Here is a 23,528-nt window from a genome sequence, read left to right as displayed (position 1 = left end):
TCCCACTACAGTATTGAAAAAAGGGGAAGAAAGAAAACAGAGGATATAATTGTTACCCTCATGCTAAATAGAAATAAATAATTAATTCACTCTTTTCTGGAGGTTTTTCTTGTAATAAAAGTCCCCTACACTCACTATGCTTTGGAGAAGAGATTTGATCTTGGACAGGCTGGCTTTTGTACACAGAAATACATATTGCACAACAAATACATATATTTCTAGCTGAATTCACTAAAGATTTTGCCTCAACTGCATCAGGCACTTAAGCAAAGAACACAAGACATAAAAATTCTCCTAGCTAAATGTAAAGAGCTGATATCTCCCTTGCATTAGTAGTTAGCATGTAACCAACTTCTTCTGCCTTCTGAAAACAGAGCTTTGGATCCAGGTACTTTTCACATTCCAGTAAAAAAACAGTAATTCCAAGGGCTTCATGGAAATTACTCTGATTATCAAGAATACAGATGGAATAATCACTGTAGGACACATACTTTAGGAGAAAAAGTAAAAACAAGACTTGCTCATATCCATGGTAAAAGAAAGAGAGTAGTAGCAGGTGAGTATGAGCTAAAACACACAGGAAAGCTGTGCCCAAAGCACTGCCAGGATTTCCTTACACACCACTCTGACCCACATCTGTGCACCCAGCTTCCTTGCAGGTTTGTGAACAACAGTTCGGGCAGCCTGCCTAGCTTAAGCCTCCAGGCCCCTTTCCCAGAGACCCTACCCCAGATAATCCAAATCTCAAATCAATCTGCTGGCACAGGGAGATATCATCTAAACTTCAAGTCTCAATTAAAAATCACAGAATTCAAGCTCAGGGAAAGTAGAGGCCAATGCCTAAATACTGCAGGTGAGGAAGGAATTAATGAGCAGTGCCAATAGGTGATAACTCTATTACAAATTTCAAAGTTATTACTTCATTTGACCATCATTTTTACAACAAAACAAAGACAATTTTGATACTAAAAAGGAAACAAGTTCTAAAGTATTTCAAACAACAAAATGGAGTAGTCTGAAGTAGTCAGTTCTGCTCTGTTTGATGATTTTTGGATGCAATTCTTCTCTAGCCTCACACAGTACTTAGCACAACCCTAAAATAAGCTGAACTGTCTAGTTAGTCTTGTCCTGCAAGGGAATGATCATGCTGAATTACCTCCTTGCTGCATTGCCACAAGGGCTTGACTCTCACAGGATGCTTACTCAGCAAGAACAGGCTTTACTGAGTCATGCTAAGCTCCTTGAGACAGGTTCAGCAACACAGAAGGAATGGCTTTTGCTTTCAGTATTTTTATAGCCTTCTCTATTTGGTTAACTTTTAAAATTTAGTAACCTATTATATGAACATATATATTAAGAAATCATTGTTGGGATCACTATACACATTTGGCACAGGAAACATAATTCATTTATAGAAAAAGGATTTCTCAGGTACAGATATTGGCTGTGTTAAGCATTTTGATAGCACTTATAAGCTTGACCTAAGATTTCCTCATAGTGCTCGTTAGGGAGCTTCCTATTTGATTTACTAACTCAATCCTAACTCAACACCTAACAGAGATTCCCAGATTTTCTGGATGACATAACCAAGCAAGACTTTGACCTACTCCAGGGCATAGTGAAACAAAGTACCTGCACAACACACACTGGAATCAAGAACCAGTAAATGGTGTTCATCTCATTATTTGAATTTTGACTTATTTTACAGTTTCACATGACCTACTTTCAAATTTTTACATATACTTAGCAATTGCAAGTTGCCTGTTCTTATTTACTGGAAGAACCAAGAGCCTAATGGTAAAAACCACAAAGGCACTTCGGTGTATGCTAAGTACTCCAAGTTTTAAAGATAAATACTGATAGTTAGACAGTTTAAACTAAAGTAAGAAAGTAACACAGTATAACTGGTAAGACAGTTATACACATTTCAACAAGTAAATAGCAAGAGCCTCAAATTTCCCAGAGGACTTTGTTTTTGCAGATAATTGGGGATTTTCCTAGAACATACTGTCAAATCCTGTCCAGATAAAACAACTCAAAAATCTCTTACAAAAATGACTTATGTGCATTGTCTCCTTGCTCTTATGCTGGTTCAAACCAAGAGCAAGCAGTATTTGTATTAAATATAATCTGAATTTCTTATTTTCACAGCAAGCTCCACTACTCTTTGAAGAACACAGAAGTGGGAAAAAGAAAAACAAGGCTTTGTCTTATCCATATATCAAAAAAAAAGTAGTTCCCTCTTCCTGACTCACTCATACCTGCATAGGAATGACATTAAAACCACTGGTTTGACTTCTCTGGCAGCTCAGCTAACACCTGCAGAGGCACTTATCACCAGGAGGCATCAAAGCACATTCACCTCAGAACATCTGCTGGAGGAACCCAGCCCTAGGAGTGCTGGAGAACTACCACTGCCTCATGGACAAGGAGGAGTGGTAAGACAAAGCAGATTTCTACAGAACTTGGGGTGAAGGGTTCAGGGTTGGGTGACAGGTTGGGTTCTATTGTATAGAAGTACGTAAGAGGGGAAGTTTCGGCAAATAGAGAAAGAGGCAGAGGCCCCAAAATAAAATTAATGTGTAGTGCTGAGGCATTAATCCATGGAGATGAGACTGGAAACGGAAACAGGGATGTCTTCTCCAGTGCATGAAGCCCTGAGCCTCAGCATCCTGCAAGCCCCAGTGGCAAAGCCTCCCTGTGCCACAGCTCAGCCTGGGGCCAGACAGGACTTTGAATGAAACTTTACAGCACACACTGCTAGTTCATCTGTTTGACAGCTCAATATTGACAGCCAGTTCTGCATGGCAGCTTTTTAGCCCAGGTAACTGATACCACAGCCTTTATTTCACAATCCTTAGAAGGTTTAAAGACTTGAATGAATGTAAAATGCCCATTTGATAAAAGGCATGCAATCAACTAGATACTACAATAGTAATTTACTAAAAAAACACCTATAGTAATACAGAGCATGGTATTTCACATAATTCTCAACATTTATTAAATCTACAGCCTTGGTTTCTGATGAACTGAATTGTAATAATGAGCTTTTCTGCATATAGTACTAATGATACTTTAATTGCAGTAATGAATAGTACAATATACTGGTTTGTTCAATTAATCAGTTTTGTTCAATTAATCTGTTTCAGAAACTGAATTCCCAATATCATTATGCTTGTAAAAAGGTAAACAAAAATTACTGCTTTTCTACAAGAGAGGAGATGATGTTATCTGTGGTTCTTCCCTTATTTCTCAAACTAAATGAGGATCAAAGTAGGGCCAAATTATCAATGCGAATCTCCAATTGAATTCCACACAGTTCTGGGGCTGGCTGGCCAGGTTATGTTTTTAACTGCTGCATTCTACTCAGTTTCCTCAGGAAATGTGCCTCCCAGCTGGAACTTGTGTGAGACTTATCACAATATAAAACTGGAAATACAGACTTAAATTCTCCAGGAAGGCATTTTAAGAACAACTTCAGTTATAAACAAGATATTTGGGGTGTTTTGTTGCAAAAACCATCTTTGTTTTTGAGAGTTACCATCCTTCTTGGTCCAAATTTGTATTGTTATAATGTATGGAGGAAATGTATATTATTCAGCACCTTAGATACAGAAAAAAAAAATGTAGTATTGAAGAGGCCTAATGTCTCTGACATGTAAGCATCCAAGACCTAGGGACAGCTTCATTCTCTCATGTCAAATACAACCGTATATTTACAGAACTGCTGTCCAACCTCCAAAAAGCTTCTGTGGTTTTTGTTAAATTGCTGATACACAAAAATCTATTTTAAACATTAGAATCTTTGTTAGGCTTAGCTTTCTTTGGTAATCTAGCAAAATATTGGCTTAAGAAATCAAAACATGCATGTTCATTTCAACGTGCTATCTTCAAAAAGAAAAAAACTACTTTCAATTTTTATGTGAGAACGCAATATGAAATCTTCCTGCATTTGCATATGAACAGGCTCCTGATAATTTCCTTGCTGTTTCTTTATTAACCGTACAAGGGCAAAGAAATAAGGTCATCACATTCATTACTGTAATGGCAATTACATTAAGGAAAGGAGTTATTTGGCTTTTTTTTCAAACCTTTTTTTCAAAGGTTTTTAAGAATACCACATTTATAGACCATAACACAACACAAGAAGACATGAGAGGGAAACTGACCCAGACAAAAATTTTCTGCTAAAATAACAGCCAAGGTCAAAAGAAATTACCTAGCCTACTCCTTTAAATGAAGCCTATCAGCAGTGTTAAATAATTAAAACAGACACACAAAATTATACTGATCACAAGAAATCTGTTTCTCTACAGCTGTTAATGTAGTAAAACCTTGCAAGTGACAAGCTGCTGACTAATAGCATTACTAAATCAGACAGCTGACCAACATTTTTTCATCTACTTATTAAAGGATTAGGACAGGCCAGCCCCAACAGTGGCTGCTAACAAGGATATGGCCTACAGTGATGTTATAGCACAAGTAGGAAAGGTACTTCATGGTTGTTTCAATAAACATATTCAAAAGTATTTCCACTTGTTTGGTTAATCTGGACTACACACCAAACTTTAGGTCAGACTTTGAACCTCTGAAGTAGAGTATGGGTTCTTCAGAGAAAGATTCTTACATATGCACACACAGGTGTAAAACAATTGCTTTACTGTAAACTTTAAGACCTGTTCTTTCATTATTCAAAGCAACTGTACTAAGGAATACAGTTGATTCTTAAGAAAGAGCAATCTGTGTGCCCTCATAGAGATCATGCTGTACCAATAATCCTTTTTAATAGATTACTTGGGCCGAGGATGTCCACTTCATCTACTGCAGCAGATTTTTGCAGGACATCTGGCAGCAGTCTCCATCACATAAGCTTCTGCTAAGCACAGGGTCATAGCCAGGCTCTGTCTGCATCAGGAACTGCTGCAGACCAACAGGAGCAGATTGGTGCCCAGGAAAGAGTTGTGTTGAGGACGGCATACCTACAAGAAGGACTGCAGTTGTCAACTATCACTACTTAAAAAAAAATCTGGAATTCAAGCAGCATGCTAATAAGGCAGTGGATTGTCTTTCTACCAGTGCTTCACAAAATTGGGAAGGTTGATGACATAGTAACTAAAGCTTTTCTTGAAAGTTCCTTTGGTAAAGGCATGAAAAGTGGTTATCAATATGATATCATCTTCAGGTACCATTTCTTAAAGAAAACTTTCTTTTGAAAGTTTTTGAAATAGGAAATTAGCTTCTAGCCTATGCACAGAAAATATGAAAACGTTTTGCCTAAAGAATTAAGATAGAACAGGAGACCACTGTGAACTAGAGGCTATTTCTTAGTTAACTGGTGAGCAAGGTAAAACAGTGCCCACTCTCTTCCTTCACAAGCATCTGTTTGTGAACCAGCACTTTTCAGGGTATGGAAATGAATTGGAAAGCCTCCTTCCTCCACCTCTCTTTGGTAATGAAGTAACTGCCAGTTCATAAGTCTTTTAAAAGATTAAAACAATAAACCACACGATCATGTTCTCATTCCTCATGCATTTTTGGTTTCTAATGTTATTATTCCAGGACCTGTTGCATAATTAGTAGCTCTTGAAACAGTGAAGTCAGCTGCAGCAGCAACTTATTCACATTGTAGTAAACAACCATTTTCTTAGGCAAAATATCCCTCCCCCTATTCTCCCCAACTAAGGCAAGCTGAGTAAAAGAGCATGGTGATAAATGAAACAAAACAGAGAAACCAGCTGAAGAGAAAATCACAAGGCAGAAATGGGAAAACTGCTAACTCCTATCCTTTTATTTTCCAAATAATTACTTAAGATGGCAATAACTAGATGGTAAGTATTTTTTTTTTTTGCTAACAAGAATACCCATAAATACCAACAGTATTATTTGAAACCTTGTGCTACAAGCACAAGATAGGTCATTGCATGCTGGCCAGAAACCACACAAGCCCTTCACAAGATGAAACCTTTCCTTTGGCAAAAGCAGTGAGCCCCATACATGAACCCAACTTTGTGAATTGGAAAGAAGGGAGAAGATGAATGGAGGGAAGAAGCTGCAAAGTATTTTATAGCTGTCCTTAAACAATGGATTCAGAGACCACCAACTAGAAACATAAATAGTACCCACCGTGCCACGCAAGGATCAGTGCAGGCCCTGCGCAAGATTCAGGCAGTTCCACTGATTCTCAGCATTGTTTCATCAGCCAAATGTGTAAAACCACTGAACAAATATCTCTGCTGGGCAGATATCTGGCTGTTGAACATTCGGAGGAACTGAAAAGAGGGGTTTTTTTGATGAGGTGGAAAAGAAGCTGGTATAAGGATTGAGGAATGACATCAAGCCAGGCCAAAATCCCTGGAGAGGTACCGCTGCAAGGACTTAATTGATGGTTTTTCCGACTGGACTGAGTAAAGCAAAGAAAAGTAGAAATTGTTGTTTTCCATTTTTTTCTTAATTTCTAAATGCCTTATTTTGCTCTGTGTTTCATGTCTGTGGGTTGTTTGGGTTTTTTCCAAACCTCCTTCTCATTAAAATTAGAAATTGCCTGACATCTGTTCTTTCTTTTCAAGCATCCAAACTCTGAAATCCCATAATCCGTAAATGGGAAAGGACGATTACTGAGAAACTTGGCTGAACTACATGTGAGACACATTATGGGACATTTCAGCAATCAATTTAAAATCATTGGCTTCAAGTGTGTTATTTCAGAATTGCAGGCAGTATCTGTAACTTATGTTACCTAAAATACCCAAAGGAAAATTTTATCTAACATAAAAAGTTGGCTGTCTGCATAGGCAAGTCAATCTGTAGTATTGGAAAAAGAAAAAAATCAATACTGTGATAGAACAAGATGGAATGGGCACTATTAGAAAAGCTGGTATGCAGTTCTCACTGAAGAAGAAATATCACAAGACATGTACTATTGGTCACAGCCAACAGGCAGGATATATTTCAGTATCTACCTGATCATCCAGACATATGACAGATGCAAATCAGTAAGCAATTTTGCCAATGAAAATTCTTACAGTACACGTTATCACATTACAGATAAGAAAGACCGTGCAAAACTTTATATTAAACATGAAAATTTGTCAATATTTTAAAATGCATTTCAAAGCATAAATTAGATAATTTAGGGTTTGCTTAGAAATGTTAATTATTCATACTTAGACACAGAACAGTTGCTATTTTCCGATGTGTTCCAAATTATGATTATTTCAAGTTCTGTGTTGGATACATATGGACACACATCAAGCAAGGCAAGAGGTACTAGAAAAGCCCAAGAATGAACCCAGGCCAGAAGATTGCCAAGGCTACAGGAGAATGTACACATGGGTTCTCCCTGAACAAATGACTCTGTGGTATTTTAGCTTCCAGTAAATAATGTGTACTCTGTGTATATAATGCAGGTACAGTGGATATATTGATTTAATTCATTATTTTATTACCCCATGACAGATTAAAGGTGTGGGTATAGATCTGGGATATCTCATGAGTGAAGAACTACTGCACAATCTTATAGTAATTCACGGAGAACAATCACACATGCACCTATAATCCTCACTTAAATAAAGTTTCACTTCAGAAAGACAATTTTATATGTTTACATTGCTGCAAAGAAAAAGGACAAATACAAAAACTATTAGGATAAACTGTCAAGAATATTCACGTTAGTACCCATACTTTCTGTTGTGTCTGGAACTCTTCCCATTCATCCTCTTTGCACTTGGATGCAAAACAAATACTAACCATCAAAGAGTGTATGGTGTAATACTTGCTACATCATTTGGATAGTTCAAAAGGCATTATCAAATCCAAACCAAAGGAAATGCTTAATACAAGTTACCTATACTGAAGAAAAACGAAGACAAAACAAAATCAGTTTTGCATGTCCAGAGAGAAGCACAGAGAGGCTCAACCAGAGCAGCTACTACAGACAAGAGGAACATGAACATCCCTCACTCCTTTCCTTCCATTACAGCCTGCCAGCCCCTTGTGCCACGGCAGGAAGGTCGCTCCCAGCTCCGTGCCTCAGGCAGGCTGAGCAGCACAGGGTGCTGGCACAGCTGCTGGGAGGAGAGGCCCTGGGAAGAGAGGGGCTGCTCAGACCCCCATTCCAGAGCCACACTGACCTACCTTATCAATGCAGGGCACCTCCAGCCTGGGAATAACTCAGTGCTCTGACTCCGTGATTCAGGAGGATGAACACATGCTTTATTAAGCTATATTATATCACACTAATACTAAATTATAACCATACTAAAGAGATACTACTGAAAAACCCATGACTGTCTGGAGACAGTCAGGACAGCTTCGACCCAATCAATCCAATCAACCCTGTCCAATTAACACATCACTCTCAGTAAACAATCTCCATAACACATTCCACATGTGCCAAACAACAGGAGCAGCGAGTAGAGGTAAGAATTGTTTTCTTCTCTGAGGTTCTCACTGCCCTTCCCAGGGAAAATCCTGGGAGAGAGAATTATGTCTCTCTCTGTTCAAAGAATGTGAATACCACACTACCTGAAAGCAACAACGATGAAATGATGCAAAATAAAGAAAGGGCATGGTAATAGTGATTCTTCTTTTACTTGGGTACTCTTTAAAATACTTCTATCATTGATTAACATGACCTTTGCAATGACTTCTGAATTAATCCCTAACTGACTACACTGGGATTCTCTTTACATAAACTACAGATTCTTTTGGCAATGCGAGCTTTATCAATGACTGACTAGAGAAGTTATTTTGAATGCTGCCTTCATCTTAACTCTACATTGTAAATGTCTTATTTCCCTTCTTGTAGGTCTGGCTCAGTAACTTTCACGTTTGTTTACATACCCACATTTACACACCAATATGTCTATAGGAATGAGGTGTCAGAGTGGCTTTGAATGCACACAGCAAATGATGTTTGCACTAATGAGAATGAATCAGTCATTCAAACAGCATTATCCCTTTGAGATATGAACAAGACAGCCTGTCACATTTAGAGACTAATGCCATGCTTTTGCCAGAGTTCCAAGACTCCAAATGAAGATGCCGCTTTGGTTTTTCCTAGCTTTACAGTGTTTGGCACCACCAGTAATTTTTTAAAACTTTTGTTCATGCACAGTTAAATATATTATGTTCAATTCTGTTTCTATAGATACTAATATCAGTATTAAAAATCGGGTTTTTAAACAGATCAGTTTTATAGAAAAATCAACCCTAACAAACACCAGCCATTTGCTTAACAAGTCCTGTTCAGCTCTTTATATTTTATGTATATATTTTATGATCTTTTCATTCCTCTGTTGCCCTGATCCAACATTAAAAGTTGCCATTTCATCCTGGTATTTCAATAAGACACTGGATGAAACAAGTTAAATTCCCTTCTAATTACTGATAAAGAATGTCTAATTACTGATAAAGTACTGTCAAGTACTGAATGCATACATATATACAAATATAATTCTATATACTTATGATAAAACATGCTGCTAGGTGAGATAAAGACAAACAATTCTCTCATATAAATAAATGATTAATAGATACATATATAGACCTGGTTTTATAGTCTTCTCACTCAGCCTCCACATTTTATCCTGCATTTGATTAATTTAATAAACATTTCACTGAAATAGTAAGCAACCCTACCTTAAGCACTATGTACTGCATTCTGACACTCATGACAGGGGAAAACAAGTGACTTTCACCTCAAACCCTCATTAATCTTTATATATATAGGTTCAAACTACTTATGCAAATGCAATTAATTGCATCCACTAAAAAGGCATCTGAAATATGTAAAAGAATGCAAAACAATTTCTGTAAATATAAGCCTACTGTAACATGCTTTTTCACAGCAGCAAGTACTGAAATTAAATAATATAAAAAGTTCAATTAAAAGTTCAGTGTTGTTCCCATACTTTTCTTCAGTTTTTTCCTGCTCCAATATTAATCCATTATTTTGGTCCCAGAAATTTTGACAAAAAAGGAGCAGATAATGACATGTCTAGTTGCCAACAAATTAACAGTGTATTATTTTAATCTGTAAAGCACCATGTATCCTGATGCTGTTGCAAGAAGCAGAGGAAGAGTGGTGGGAGTTACACTGTGGGAGAAAAAATTATCCCCATTCTGGAAGAAGATATTCCCAGCAATAAGGCTTTATCACATCTTGCCCACACACAGATCTGGAAGTCTCTGCTTTGTTGGGATTGTCACAGATTGATGATGTCCTTTTTAAAGAATAACAGAAGCACTTTGGGGAAACACCTCCAAGCACTTGGCTGTGATTATCTTTTAGTAACAAGAAGGTGCAGAGTGGGAAGAAGCTAAAGTTGCTCTGTATCAGCGATGCTTTGTGAATTGATGAACTCTGAGCTCCAGCCTCTGGAGAAACTTCCTTCCTCTCTCACCCAGCCATCACTCCAAGTCCCCTTGAAATCCAGTTCCTCTCTAGACCCTCTAATCTCTCACATTTTTTCCTCAGACCTGCATCCTGAAGGCCTCCTTGAACTATTCTCAGTATGTGCTGCCTCAGGAAGGAAGCTCATCAGAGTCCACAGCTATTTGGTCTGCACTTCAGCCTTCCCTTTGGCAAAGGAGTGACTTTGGCTCACTCCCCTCTAGTCCAGCAGCTATCTCCAATCTGCTTCTAAGAACTTGTACAAGAAAGAATTTGTAAAATAAATAACCAGCTGAAGAGAGATATAGGCCATCCCCAAGCAGAACAAAAGACAAAACCAAAACGTCATTGAACTAGGATTAAACTTGCAAATTCAGATCATAGTTTAAATTCCTTTCAAAGAAGATTTGGGAAAGGTACAGAAGCAATGCAAAGAATGAAAAATCAGCAGTATATACCATCAGGAAAACTAAAAAGGAAAAATCAGCCAGGTTTCATAGGATGTAACCTGAACTGGAAAAATGGTAGGTATTTTTCCAGATAAAATAACTGCCAGGAGAAAACCACAAACCATCATTTAGAAGACTATGATTTGGACGAGACAACACAAGGGACAATATGGTCAAAACAGAATATATTTTAGAGTAATATGAAAGCAGTCTTGCATGATTTATTCCTTAATTTAGTCAAGATGGCAGCTTACATTAGTTAAAAGTAAATATGGACTAAGAGCTTCTTCATACAGGGAGAAAGTGATGTAAGTGGCAGGAGAGACATGCAGTTATACCATTAAACACAGCACATTTTTAAACCACCTAAGTGCTGACAGGCTTTTGTGCTGCTGTGCAAGGTTTCAGCCTTAAAAAGCCAGCTTGTAGCTCCTTTCTTTGATGACTGAAGACAGGGTGGGAAATACTGGCCTACAGAGAAATATCTCAATTCTGTTAGGAGTTAACATACTGACCTGCAAGCTCACACTAGTTATGCATTTCCCTTTTTCAAAAGAGTTCTAATTCAGTCTTCTAGAAAATATATTAATTTTTGATAGTCTTTGGATTAACTGCAAGTCTGCCAATTTCATGCTTAACCTAAATCTTCATCTCAGTGTAGAGCAAACAAGGAAAGGAAAAAATGCCATGCTTTTAAAACTACAAAAGGATTAAAGAGGAGTAATCTGTACACATTGAGCTATTCTTCCAATAAGTGTAAGAACACTGGGGACATTCCAAAAGATTAGAAGACACGAAACAACAGATTGTTTTTTTTTTGAAAGTCAACAGACAATACAAATAATTTTAATGCCCCAAATACTTCTCATCTCATGTAAAATAATTTCAGAGTCAACAAGCAGCTTGATGTATGATAAATGAACACATGCCAATTTAAACATGAACTAACAGAATATAATCCACTCTCTAAATTCACATGTAAATATAAGTGGAAAGTGAAAGACTTATTATGAGTGTAAGGCATCTAACTTGATACTAATGCATTCTGATTAAAGAGACTTCTTAATGCTGGATACATTAAACTGATGTGGAGTGCAGCCCTGAGCATAGAATCAGTGATGAATTGGTGAATTTTTCAAGAAACACCACATGAATGAGTTATCAGCTCACCATCTCTTAATATTTTTACCAGTGGCCTGGAAGGAAAACTCATCACTGATCAGGGTTAAAGAGAAGGCAGAATTTGTGGGACAATGATGAATGACAGGAATAATCAGCTCCTCCTCTAAATTTGGGAGGGTAAGAAGAGAAATAAGTCCCACAGAAATGGCAGATCTCACCTTAACTCAAAAAAGGCAAGCTACAAGAATCAGAAAGGTACTGCCTTCTCTAATAGGAAATAAAGGAAATTTTAAAGTTGTTAAAGAAAAGGAACCTAAATTAATTGACACTAGATATGATAAGAGCATAAATGTGTTAAGTCATTAGATGTTGTTAGAACAAGCAAGGCTGCATTATCCTTCTCCTTCTCCCACAAGCAGTACAAGCCAGTAATACCAAGGTACATGTAATACTTATGTACATGTAGCCTGTTACATAAGTTCTCAGCTCCCAAAGTTCTGGGAAAACCAGATAAGTTATTCTTCAGTGCTTAGAGGCATATGAGTATTTTTGCTGCTGTTGCTGAAAGGACATAGTACTTTAGGAGGATTGGGGTTTTTTTCCCCCAAAGCTTTGACCTGGAAAAATAAGAATCTTCATACATATGCATCATACTTTGAGAATCAGGATTTGCTTCTCTCCAGCTGCTCTTTGGTAGCATGTATACATATTTCTTTATCACTTCAGTATTACCATGCTATTTATTTCCCAACTGCATAAGTTGAGTGTTCTTTGTATTTCTTCCTGTTGCTAGAGAAAAGCTAAAAGCAGGAGTTGGAATAAGTTCATCCTTTGCAATTATCTATCTACCTTATAAGATACATCTTATCATAAAGAATTTACCAACACAGAAGTTATGAGACTTCCCTGACAAAATGATATACTGAACTACATTAATTTCCAATCTTTCTATAAGCAGTCACAACATTATTTTTAACCTCTCATACACACAGCTCTCTTTACAGTGAATTCTAAGTATCACTAGATGGTTTGGGTTTGCTTTTGGGAGCAGGGAAGTTAAGAACAGGGGTTAGGAAAAGAAACAAACAAAAAAGTAAAATATTTATAATTGTGAAGTGAATTTTCTTTCCATCAACCTTCTGTCCATTTGACTGTTTCCCTTTTATATAATAGGATGTAACTGGCAGAGTCCTGTAATTTCTGTAATTTGCTCTAACTTTTTTTTTTCAGTCCAGGCTTCAAAGTGAATTGGCTGTCTTGGCAAGACAATGTCCCAGAAACATACCAGTGGGATTTACACAATTCTGTCTGTGTAATAGACCAGGAAGCTTTTACAAATGTTTATTACCTCACAGAGTGCCCTTAAGAATGGAACTCAAGTGCAGGGTATTTTCCACCAAAGCCTGTTTCAGCGCCATATGGTATAATCAGTTCCAAATTAATCTTCAGATGACGGAGAAGAGAGTCAGAAAAAAGTGTGTATTAACCTTTTGCACTGGAGGAGAGAACACATAAGTGAATTGCTGGTCAGTAGGCACAGTCTGAGGTTAGAGATTGTCACCACCTGAACAGGCAATGTCACTGCAGGACAGGCAGCTGACACACACGGGTCACCTGCAGGCTCCTGCTCACAAATACACCCCACAAGCCACGTGCCCTACAAGCCTTGACAAGGTCAGTTGGAATCCTGGGCCCAGTTTCCAGCACAACCTGGCAAGAAAGCCATGAAATGGGGGGTGCTTGGAATGAAGAAAAGGTTTGGGGAACAAAGGGCCTGAGAGACTTTACCTGCCCACACGTAAAAGAGCTGCTACGAGGAGAAAGGGAATAAACTGCTCATGCTCACACAGGCACAGTAGAAATTAAGGAGTTGATACTACATAATAGATTTTAGAAAGTCTCCTTTTCCTATTTCTTTCTGATGGCAGAGTTCTTCTGACAGCTGATATGGCAAAATAAAGCCCCTCTTACCCCAGAGCCCCATTTACTTTATAATTTGCACATCAGCAGGCCAGCATCAGTAAAAAGAGGGTGAGGTGGTACAACTTCTGTAACTACACCTTTGAATAAATGCTGTTGACAAACAGGGGGAAAATGCCATCTATCCTTCAACAGCACTTAATTGGCACCTACTGCAGTGGTTTGTTGCCTAAATACTACTTACTACACTGTACTTCAATATATGAGTATCCTTTAATAATGTAGCAGATACATCAGTTTCATATTTAAGAAACATGTTCTTATATAATGAGATTGCATATTACATACTATATATATTTAATAATTGCATCATGTAAATTTAATTTGTTGGCCCATTACATGCTTACCCAATATCTACATATTCTCTCTGCTTTTCTTGTAATTTTCTTCTTTTAAAGGCCAAAATATTTTTAGCCTGCCACTTCATGAAACCAAACAATTAAAAGAATTTCAACACACACTTCACATTATATATATACTTATAAATATTGATTGCCGTGTCTTCTAAATTGTATTCCAAACACCCAACTTAGATCTTATGAAAGCTCTTGCCATTTCAGCTTTAGAGGGATGTCATCAGTCTTGACAGCTGATGATTTGGATCTCTGGCTACTGCTAGATGATTATATAAATTGTGCTAAAGATAACTTTTTCCATTATTCTAAAATCATAAAGCTTCAGGATTTCTCTCTAACACACACTTTACTAATTTTTCCACTGGTCTAAGATTCATGGTTTGAGAAAGAAAAGAAGTATACTGGGAGATATCCTTCCTCATGATCTTCTGATACATGAGGAAAAAATGAACATCACCTACATTTATACTTCATAGTCAGTTTTCTACAGAGCAGTATTACAGTCAATTAAAAACTTAAACTATTCAACCAGTTATCAGGTAGCCTTTTAATGTAAATCTTGTTTATTTACATAGGACAAATTCGACTGGATTTTGCTTTGGCTGATTGGGAGATACATGTCTGCAAGGCAAGACAATTTTTTACTTATTCATATAAACCTACCAGTTCCTATAAACAATGGACATACATGGCTATTTACAGCATTTCCCTAACTGTCACACAAGAAGAATAGATATACTATGGAGACCTTAAGATATTTTGTTCATTCAACCTCAGGAAAAGAAAATCTCATAATGTTAAATTTCATGGAGTTTGTAAGAACAAAGATTTTGTTATGATACATCTACTGTGATGACAGAGTGTGTTCTCTGCTGATAAAGGCAGGCAGATTGCCAGGATTATGTGTGCAGATTAACAAATGCAGACTCTCTATGTTCTTTTGTACTAGACTGGAGCAGCTGCTGCATTTTGGGGAGTACAAACTGTATTCCTTCAACAGTCAGTGTGGTTTTGTCCCCTTGTTGCTGTGTGTATGTACTACACAGAGCTGGTAGTGAAGCTCTCCTTATGTTTACATGACTGACCCACACCTCCTGCTAAAAGCTGCTCACTATTTTCCATAATAGGAAGAAAGCAGTGCTCTTCCACTGCCTGCTACAACCATGTAAGATTTTTAGCTTTGTGCTAGCCAGTATAAGGGATTTCTCTTCCTTACCATGATTCAAACAAACTGATGAAGAAATTCCTTCTAGGTAGTCTGTAAAACAATTCACAGATACATCTTTTCCTAATAGCTCAGTTAGTGTGCTCCAAAATATACTTAACCCAGCAGAAGTAAGACCATTCCTAAACATTTATTTAAATAAACCTTTTCACATATTTAAAGATACAAAGAAAGTTCACAGCAGCAAACCAACAGCCAAAAACCAAACCACACTACGTAACAGTGCTATTGAAACAGGAAGAAAATGTTCTTAAACTGTGTTTAACAAAATAGACCTTCTTTCAAGGTTAATGAAAATACTTCCTGACCTTTTTAGAAAGCATTTTATACATAGTATCTGGCTTTCTTTATGGGCTTAATTCATGACATATTTCTTTCATAATTTATTCCTCCTTTTAACTGGTTTTCTTTTTGTGCTTCAGGAGTGGATTTTGGTATGCTCTCAGGTGGTTGGTTTGGGTTTTTTAAATTAAATCACCACCATCACCCCCTTCTCCACCTCTCCCGCAGGTTAAAAGCGTCACAAGATGGAATAATAACTAAGAACACAATCAGAAGCTCTTTGATTTAAATCTTGAGTTTGTTCAATGCAGAAGAACAACTATTTTGCAAGGAAGTGAACAAGATAGGCAAGAGACAATAATAATGCACTGCATTATTTTCTCATGAGAGGCATGAGGCTTGACTTTGGGAGGTACTACATTCTCTTGAGGTTCATTTAATTTCCTGTCATTATTTCCAAAAGCAGCAGTTTGATTTAGTAGATCATGTATCTCGTTTGGAAGACATATTGCAATATTCTCTTCTCATTTTAGTAAAAGATTAAATGTAGTTACCACAATTTTACATTAGACTAAGCATGATATGCTGCTATTTCTAAATATTTCCTACTACTTTCAGCTGGCAAAGGCCAGTATAAGGACAGCTCTGTAAACATCTGTATCCATCAGGGATTTTATGGTGGCTCTGAGAAGGCACTTTCAAGGCAATACAAGGAGCATAGTTTATTCAATAGCTCTGCACAACTGAAATAAACCCTACAAGAACTGTCAAAAAGAACAATCAGATTTAGTTAACTTCTAGGCAAGAATTTTTAGTAATCCAAGTTTGAAATGCCAGCTACAGTGCTGGAACCCTAAGATCAAAATACTACAAAGATTTTTGTACTGAAATTAAGGATGCTGGGAAAAAAAAAAACAACAAAACCAAAACCACACACACGCAACACAACAACAACTAAAGCTAAACATAGAGAAATCATAGAAAGCCTTAGGGTTTTTAGCATTAGAGCTTCTGGAAAGGACCAGGAAAGCATCCCTCCTTTGTATTCTTTATAGAAACAACTTTGGTGTCAGTAGCTTTGCTACCTTCCACATTAGTTGCACATTTGGTGCACAAGTTGAGCAGACAGCATTCCATGAAAACCCAAAGAATGTTGCAGAGGCCTTTGTGGTTATCTAAGTCTTCCACAAATTTCTGATACTGATATACAGACGTACAACAAACCCTACTATAATTCACATTGATAACCTGTATGTTTGGCACTCACTAAATTCTAGACAAACATACTGCAGAGAACATCCCAAGACACTGCCCAAGACACACAAAAAAAGCATTTTCTATGTGCAAGAAAAACATAATTAAATACAAGCAGCAAGCAAAACAAAATACCCAGGCTATGAGTCAACAAAAATTGCTTGAAAAAAAGCTAATAGGACATGAAGTCCTGTGTTAAAATGGTACAAGCTGAATGAACTCTGGGAGAGCTGCAGCAGTTCCTGTGGCCCAGAGCGCACTGGCACCCTGTGTGTGAGGGAGCCTGGTTCAACACTGCTGGGGCAAACAGGAGTTAGTGCAGTGCTGACTGCAGGGGGATGGCGTATTTGACACAGGAAATCCAGCAAAAATACTGGATCCCTATTTTCAAGCAAATGAGAACCTTATGAGGAATGCATGTGAAGAGATGAGACTAGAAATGGAACAAAAAATATGGAACTTCTAAAGATTACATTTTCCCAGCCCAAACTCCCAGCAGACTGGTTCTACACAGCACATCAGACTCACTGAACTCAGGTTCTATTTCACCACTATATTTGCTTATTATTTTAATCTTCTATAAAACATACTACTATCAAAGATATATCACAAGGCAGTTAGAATCTGGTGCTTTAACTAACAAATTATGGTAACTATGGGTTCAAGTCAAGTAACTACAAATTCTTTTTATATGTCTTCATCTAATACCTAATTTACAATAGCATGGAATGGAAACTTGTTGCATCATGCTGAAAACCAGAAAAAAATATTCTTCAGGGCAGAAACCACATCTTACTTTGTTCTGTGAAGTGCTTAGTACATGTTGTGCTGCTTTCCAGAGCAGAGTTAAAGGAGCTGCACAGCCTGGGAGTGCAGAGACTGCAGCATGTAGCTGCAAGTAACAGGGTGAACTGCTGCAGCCCTTCCTCAAGGAGAAACGCACTGCTGATGAAAGGCACTGTCATTTCCAGTGAATGCAGTCTGCCAGGGAGACCAAAAGTCTGGATTGCAGGATGAGTTAACCACTTACTGTCTGTTATCTCATCCACAAAGAGAGCCAGGCTCTGGCTGTGGTACATACACACCTAGCACTATCAATTCCCACTCCTCCTGCCTTCCACAGCAGTTTCGCTGGCTTGGATTAACTCCACAATCAGTTCTGCACAACAGAAAAACAAAACTGGTGCAAAGGTCCCTGGGCTCACCTCTGCTCCCTCCTCAGGGGATTCACTTCAGCCAGCTGTGCTCCAGTCCTGGGAAATGGGCTTGGCAAGTGGGCTACCATAGGTGTGATCCTAGAGCCCAACTTCCAGGTTACAAGCTCAGAAAAACTGCATTTGTGCTCTCTGAAACAGCCCCACATTGCAAAGCACGAGAGCAGTGACTGGAAGAAATACAGGTGTTTGCCCCAAACATGCACTCCTGATGACTACTAACCAGCTAATACAGGCACACATAATTACACCTCAGTTACAGTCCAGATTCACAAACTGCTACAGAGAAATTACTGCCAGAATTCCTCACAAGATGTCTTCAAGGAAGAAGGCAATTTGCAGCTAAATGGATATACAACTTGCATGACAGCACACTACTTTTTATATTTAAACCCCATACACACAAATAATAGCTCAGAATTAAGAAAGCAGCAATTTTTATTCCTATCAGCTCTTATGGACTTACTGCTGGGGTCTTGCAGGAGCCTCTCATTCCCTTTCTATCTTGGCTGAAAATTGTAGAATTTTATGAAGGATTTAGGTGTTACTTGATTAATGACAGTAATTATACATGGGTGTAAGTTTAAACTAGCTGCTCAGCTGGTTGACTTTCTTGCAACACTATTTTTCTGAATTGAGAATTCAACTCTTGACAAAAGTAATGCTTTTTGATTATATTAGGCTTAGCATGGCTTTTATACTTTCCCACACTGAAAATATAAAAAAATATTTGTATGGCATACTTTCTTGGATATTTATACACAGGGTATTCACCAACCATTTTTAGTCACTAAATTTTATTTAAGAACTAAATATTTTCAAATGCCTTGCAAGTTAATATCTATTTTTTGTAGTCAGCTAAGAATGTTTCATCAATATACAATAATAAGCTTAAGCAAATAGATTTTTCTGATGGAAATTTGGAAAAAGTCTGTAATATCACTGTATCTCTACACCCCCTAACAACAATGGTTTTAAACAAGTATTCATTATTTGACATTACTACTCCTCAAGCTAGAAAATCAGATTGTTTTGGCCCTGTCACATTAGGAAACTGCTGGGGTAGTTACTCAACTTCAGTTTCCCTGCAAAGTGAACTGAGATGCTGACTTTTTTATTCCTTTCCCCACATGGCAGAAGTGCATTGCAGGGACCTGAGGGAAGGAAAGCATTTCTTAATTCCTCTCTCAATCAGTTTATTCTTCCCTGCACTTGAAGCAAATTGAAAGAGACTATATGAATACCAAGTGACCAGCCTGATTAAAAATCAGAATTCTTGTAAAATGATTTGACATGGAAAATAAATTACTCAGTTAATACAAAATTCTTGTTGTAATAGATAAATTTGTATAAAAGTCTCCTCTGACTCATCCTGCAATATATATATGTTTTTAAAACAAAGAGATAAAATGCTTATATGAGAAAAAAATATTAAAAAAATCCAAATTGCCTTCCTCTTGTGTATCTGATATTTGATGGTTTACATCAGTTTGGGTTATGAAGGAAATACAAAATTTTAAAAAATAAATAGCAGAGGAAAACAAAGTTAAGCTTCACTTGAATACTGATCTATGCATAAGCATTAGAAAACTACTGCATTATTACCAGAATCATGCTGAATTCTTTTGCTATTTCTGATTTCTATAGCAGGTCAAAAAATCTCGCATTTCCATATGGGGACACCTGCTGGAGACAGATTTTTTTTTCTTTTAATGCAGTTGGAACTTGCCAACTGACATAAACATCTTTGCAAAGTTTTTTACAGCGTAGCTTCTGTAAACTTTTGAAACATCAGATAATTCCTTTCATACAGAAGTATACTTTCCAGGAGAAAAATACTCTGCTTCTTGCTTCAACACTTTCAGTTCTAAGCTCTAGACTATTTCTGCACTGTTTGAAGTCTAGCAGAGCAGAGCCAAGACCATATACATTTCAACCAGAAGAGAAATAACATGCTCTCTGGTTCTTTTGCTCCTCTACCAAAATTAAAAACAGGATGATCCTATGAAACACAGAGTTAACAAAAATAAACATAGAATTAAATTTTAATATCTTGCAATACATGGAGAACAGAAATTGAGATACCACTGAATAACCCAGCTTTTGGTTTCACCAGAAATGGAATAGGAGATGTGAACAAACCAAGCATGAGAAATAGTAAAAGAATGAATCAGACCACAGAGGGGAGGCTTTAAGAGAAGCCTTTGCTGCCATGGGTTAATTCCACCAGTGCCTCTTTCCTACCCCATTCCACCCGGGCACTGATTTGTATACATGCACACACCATGTATGTACACACACTGAGAACACAAACACAGCATCTGCAGCCTCTCAAGTTAGACACTAATGCAGCCAAGTCAGCTGGGACTGACGAGCCAAGTGTCATCTATCCTGACCCCAGCAAAAGCAGCACATCCATTTGCTACACTTTGCAGACTTAAATATGTAAGGTCCTTCCAAGAAAAGTTCCACCTAAGAGAGAGAGAGGACCAAAATGCCTGCTTCATTAAAGGCTCACATGGGAACTAAGTCAACAATTAATCCCCACAGACGTCACTGTGCAAACATCCAGCCCAAGGAATTCCAAGTCTGTTGGCCACAGCTACACATGGTATAATACACGTGCAAAATTAAAACATTCCATACTCCAATCTCTTTCCATAGTTCCATTTTGTATTGTAGCTCACCCCTTTTCAGCTAGAGAAAGTACAGTACATCTAAGAAGATAAGAAATATCCACTAACATCTTTCCCCTATTCCTGGGGAAGACAGGCTAGCAAAAGGAATGACAACCATACTATGTTCTATTAAATTACTCAAAAGTACATTTTACATGGGTTTAACACAATCTGGTCTACTAGAGGAACATATGTGTTCATTACAAATGAAAACTTTCTGTTCTACATAATTGAAAAAGAAAAAATATCCCATGCTCTAAAACAGGATATACATTTAAATTTGTAAGACTTGTAGAAACTGACATATGGAATAATAGGAAAGAGTATTGGAAGGCATCAAGGGAAACGACTGTCAATACTGCAACAGCCAGATTTGAAGTTCTCTGCCAACTTTACTAATAGCATAATAAGGAAAAAGGTTGAGGCTTTCCAATTAAAATAGAATGTTGCTGCTAGGAACTTGCATAGGAACAAGAGCATGGTTTACAAAGTAAAACTCCTGGGCTTGGGACATTAGTATGGAGACTCCAACTTCTCAGCCACTTCTTTGGCAGCAGTTGTTTTGGACAAGGCTGTTTCTGCCCAAGCCAGTTGTGTTCCCTGTCCTTGCCACAGCCCAGCTGTGAACTGACAACAGCAACAGTGCACCCATCTGTTCCTGGTGCTGGAGTGGGGACCAGTGCCCTGGGCACAGCAGGAACCTGGGGACATCAACTCTTATGATGTTCATGTGTCAGTAATTTCCTGCTGACTGTACCTGAACAACACCGGGAAAACACACAAACAGCCCCACAGGCATGGGGAAATAGAAAATGACTACTGAAGTGCATTTTAAGCAATATGAATTACTAAATCAAACATCAGCAAACCAAACTAGATAATACTAACACCTTTTTTTTCAACTGAGAACTCTGGGAAGAAATGACTTTTACAACTACTCTAGACAGGGATCACATTAAAAGAATCAAATGGAGTAACCAGAGGCTCATAAATGCAAGTCATTAACCTTATTTTCCCTCAGAAGCAAGAACAGAATTAAGTTCTGCAAAAACATAAACAGTCAAAAAGTTTGTTTCTTAAATACTTTGACTTCTGTGAACATCAGGAACACTCCTAACTACCCACAAATATTGCAAGTATCCTCCAAATTTTTTCATCACTTGAAACATGGAATTATTTAGATTGGAAAACACCTCCAAGATCACCATAGTATACTCATTACCACACACCTTCATTCTAGAGGCAGCTACAGGTCACTGACCACAAATACTTTGTTTACTTAATTTATTCTCTATATTAAATACAAATATAAAAAGGTGAACATTTTAAATATTTCACTTTAAATTAAGTGAATTCGCATCTTATTCTATCATACTGCCATTTGCTAAACAAACATATGTAGACATCCTTTTTACAGGTAATTTTTTATAACTCGACTCCAAACCAAGCAGAAACCCCATGACTTAGAAGCTTACTAATAGAATCATTCATCACTTGAACTAATGCTTTAATTAGCAGTTATATAAAGCAAAGACATATTTTTGTTGTGTGTTTTACATTGACTTAATGTGCAACAGGTGACTCTTCAAAGTTATTAGGCTGAATTGTCTGCCATTAAAACTTCTTTTTCAAGCTTTTAACCAAAGATTTCTGCCCAAGAATAATGTTTTCAAACTTTTGCAACACAGAAATATTCACTTAGAGTCAGCACTGTAAATCTGAAATCCAAGTGATCATACTGTCACTGCTATATTTAAAAATGTAACATTTTAACTAAGTAGGAAGATAATGGGTGTATTCTAGCATTAATACAGAAGAAATACACCTGCACTGACAGCTAATGACACGAAAAAAACTCCTAAACCAAAACAATTATCAACTTCCCAGTAATGAATCCCATTGAACTCCTGTGAAAAATACTTCAACATAATGATGCATTTTAAAATACAGATCTGCAGGTATTGGGCGTACACAGATGGAGAGAAGAGATGGAACACACAAGCTTGGAACACTCACCATCTGAATTGGTTTTTTGTGAAGATCTCGTTCGGTCACCAACTTTTCTTGGTCAGTGACATAAAGGCCTTTTTGTGCCAGGGCTTGTATAACAGCATCATGACCTAGAAGTGGTTTTGCAGCATCACTCTTGAGAATAAGGCTTCCAGCACGACAGTAGAGCTCGGCAGACAGCAGCAAGTTCACAACAGGTGGTTTAATGTGCTCCTGGTCATACTGGTCTGTGTAAAACGGCTCTCGGAGCTCTTCTGGAACATTCTCTACAAAACAGAGCACAAGTCAGTATCAGAAAGGACAGTTAGACTATTAAGGGATTTTTTACAACTATATGTGAACTCAAAATTATGTTGAAGAAAGCTTAACCCAGTGGAGAGGCCAAAGTCTATGTCAGCAATTATGTTATAAAATTCTGGGGAAAATTTCATACAAAGGTAATATTTGAACCATAAATAGAAACTTGAGAAAAATTCAAAGTGTCTCCCATTGCAAAGGCCACAACAGAAGACCAACCTGTGGTTTACATCATCATTACATTAAAATTTCTTGGCTTCTCCAAATA

General features: G+C 37.5%; 1 protein-coding gene across 4 annotated transcripts in view; it reads right to left on the bottom strand.

The window, feature by feature from the left end:
• CAMSAP2 (calmodulin regulated spectrin associated protein family member 2) overlaps window positions 1-23,528 on the bottom strand; it is a 79,628-nt gene that overhangs the window by 44,143 nt on the left and 11,957 nt on the right. For all 4 annotated transcript variants that reach the window (XM_063165551.1, XM_063165553.1, XM_063165552.1 and 1 more), the window contains exon 2: window positions 22,970-23,229. In XM_063165551.1, coding sequence (XP_063021621.1) covers window positions 22,970-23,229 — 260 coding nt within the window. The remainder of the gene's footprint in view (window positions 1-22,969; window positions 23,230-23,528) is intronic.

The sequence above is a fragment of the Melospiza melodia genome, chromosome 11 (genome assembly GCF_035770615.1).
Source record: "Melospiza melodia melodia isolate bMelMel2 chromosome 11, bMelMel2.pri, whole genome shotgun sequence".
Classification (NCBI taxonomy): Eukaryota; Metazoa; Chordata; class Aves; order Passeriformes; family Passerellidae; genus Melospiza; species Melospiza melodia.
The sequence above is the reverse complement of the archived record's forward strand: the minus strand, read 5'-3'. Positions and strand labels throughout refer to the sequence as shown.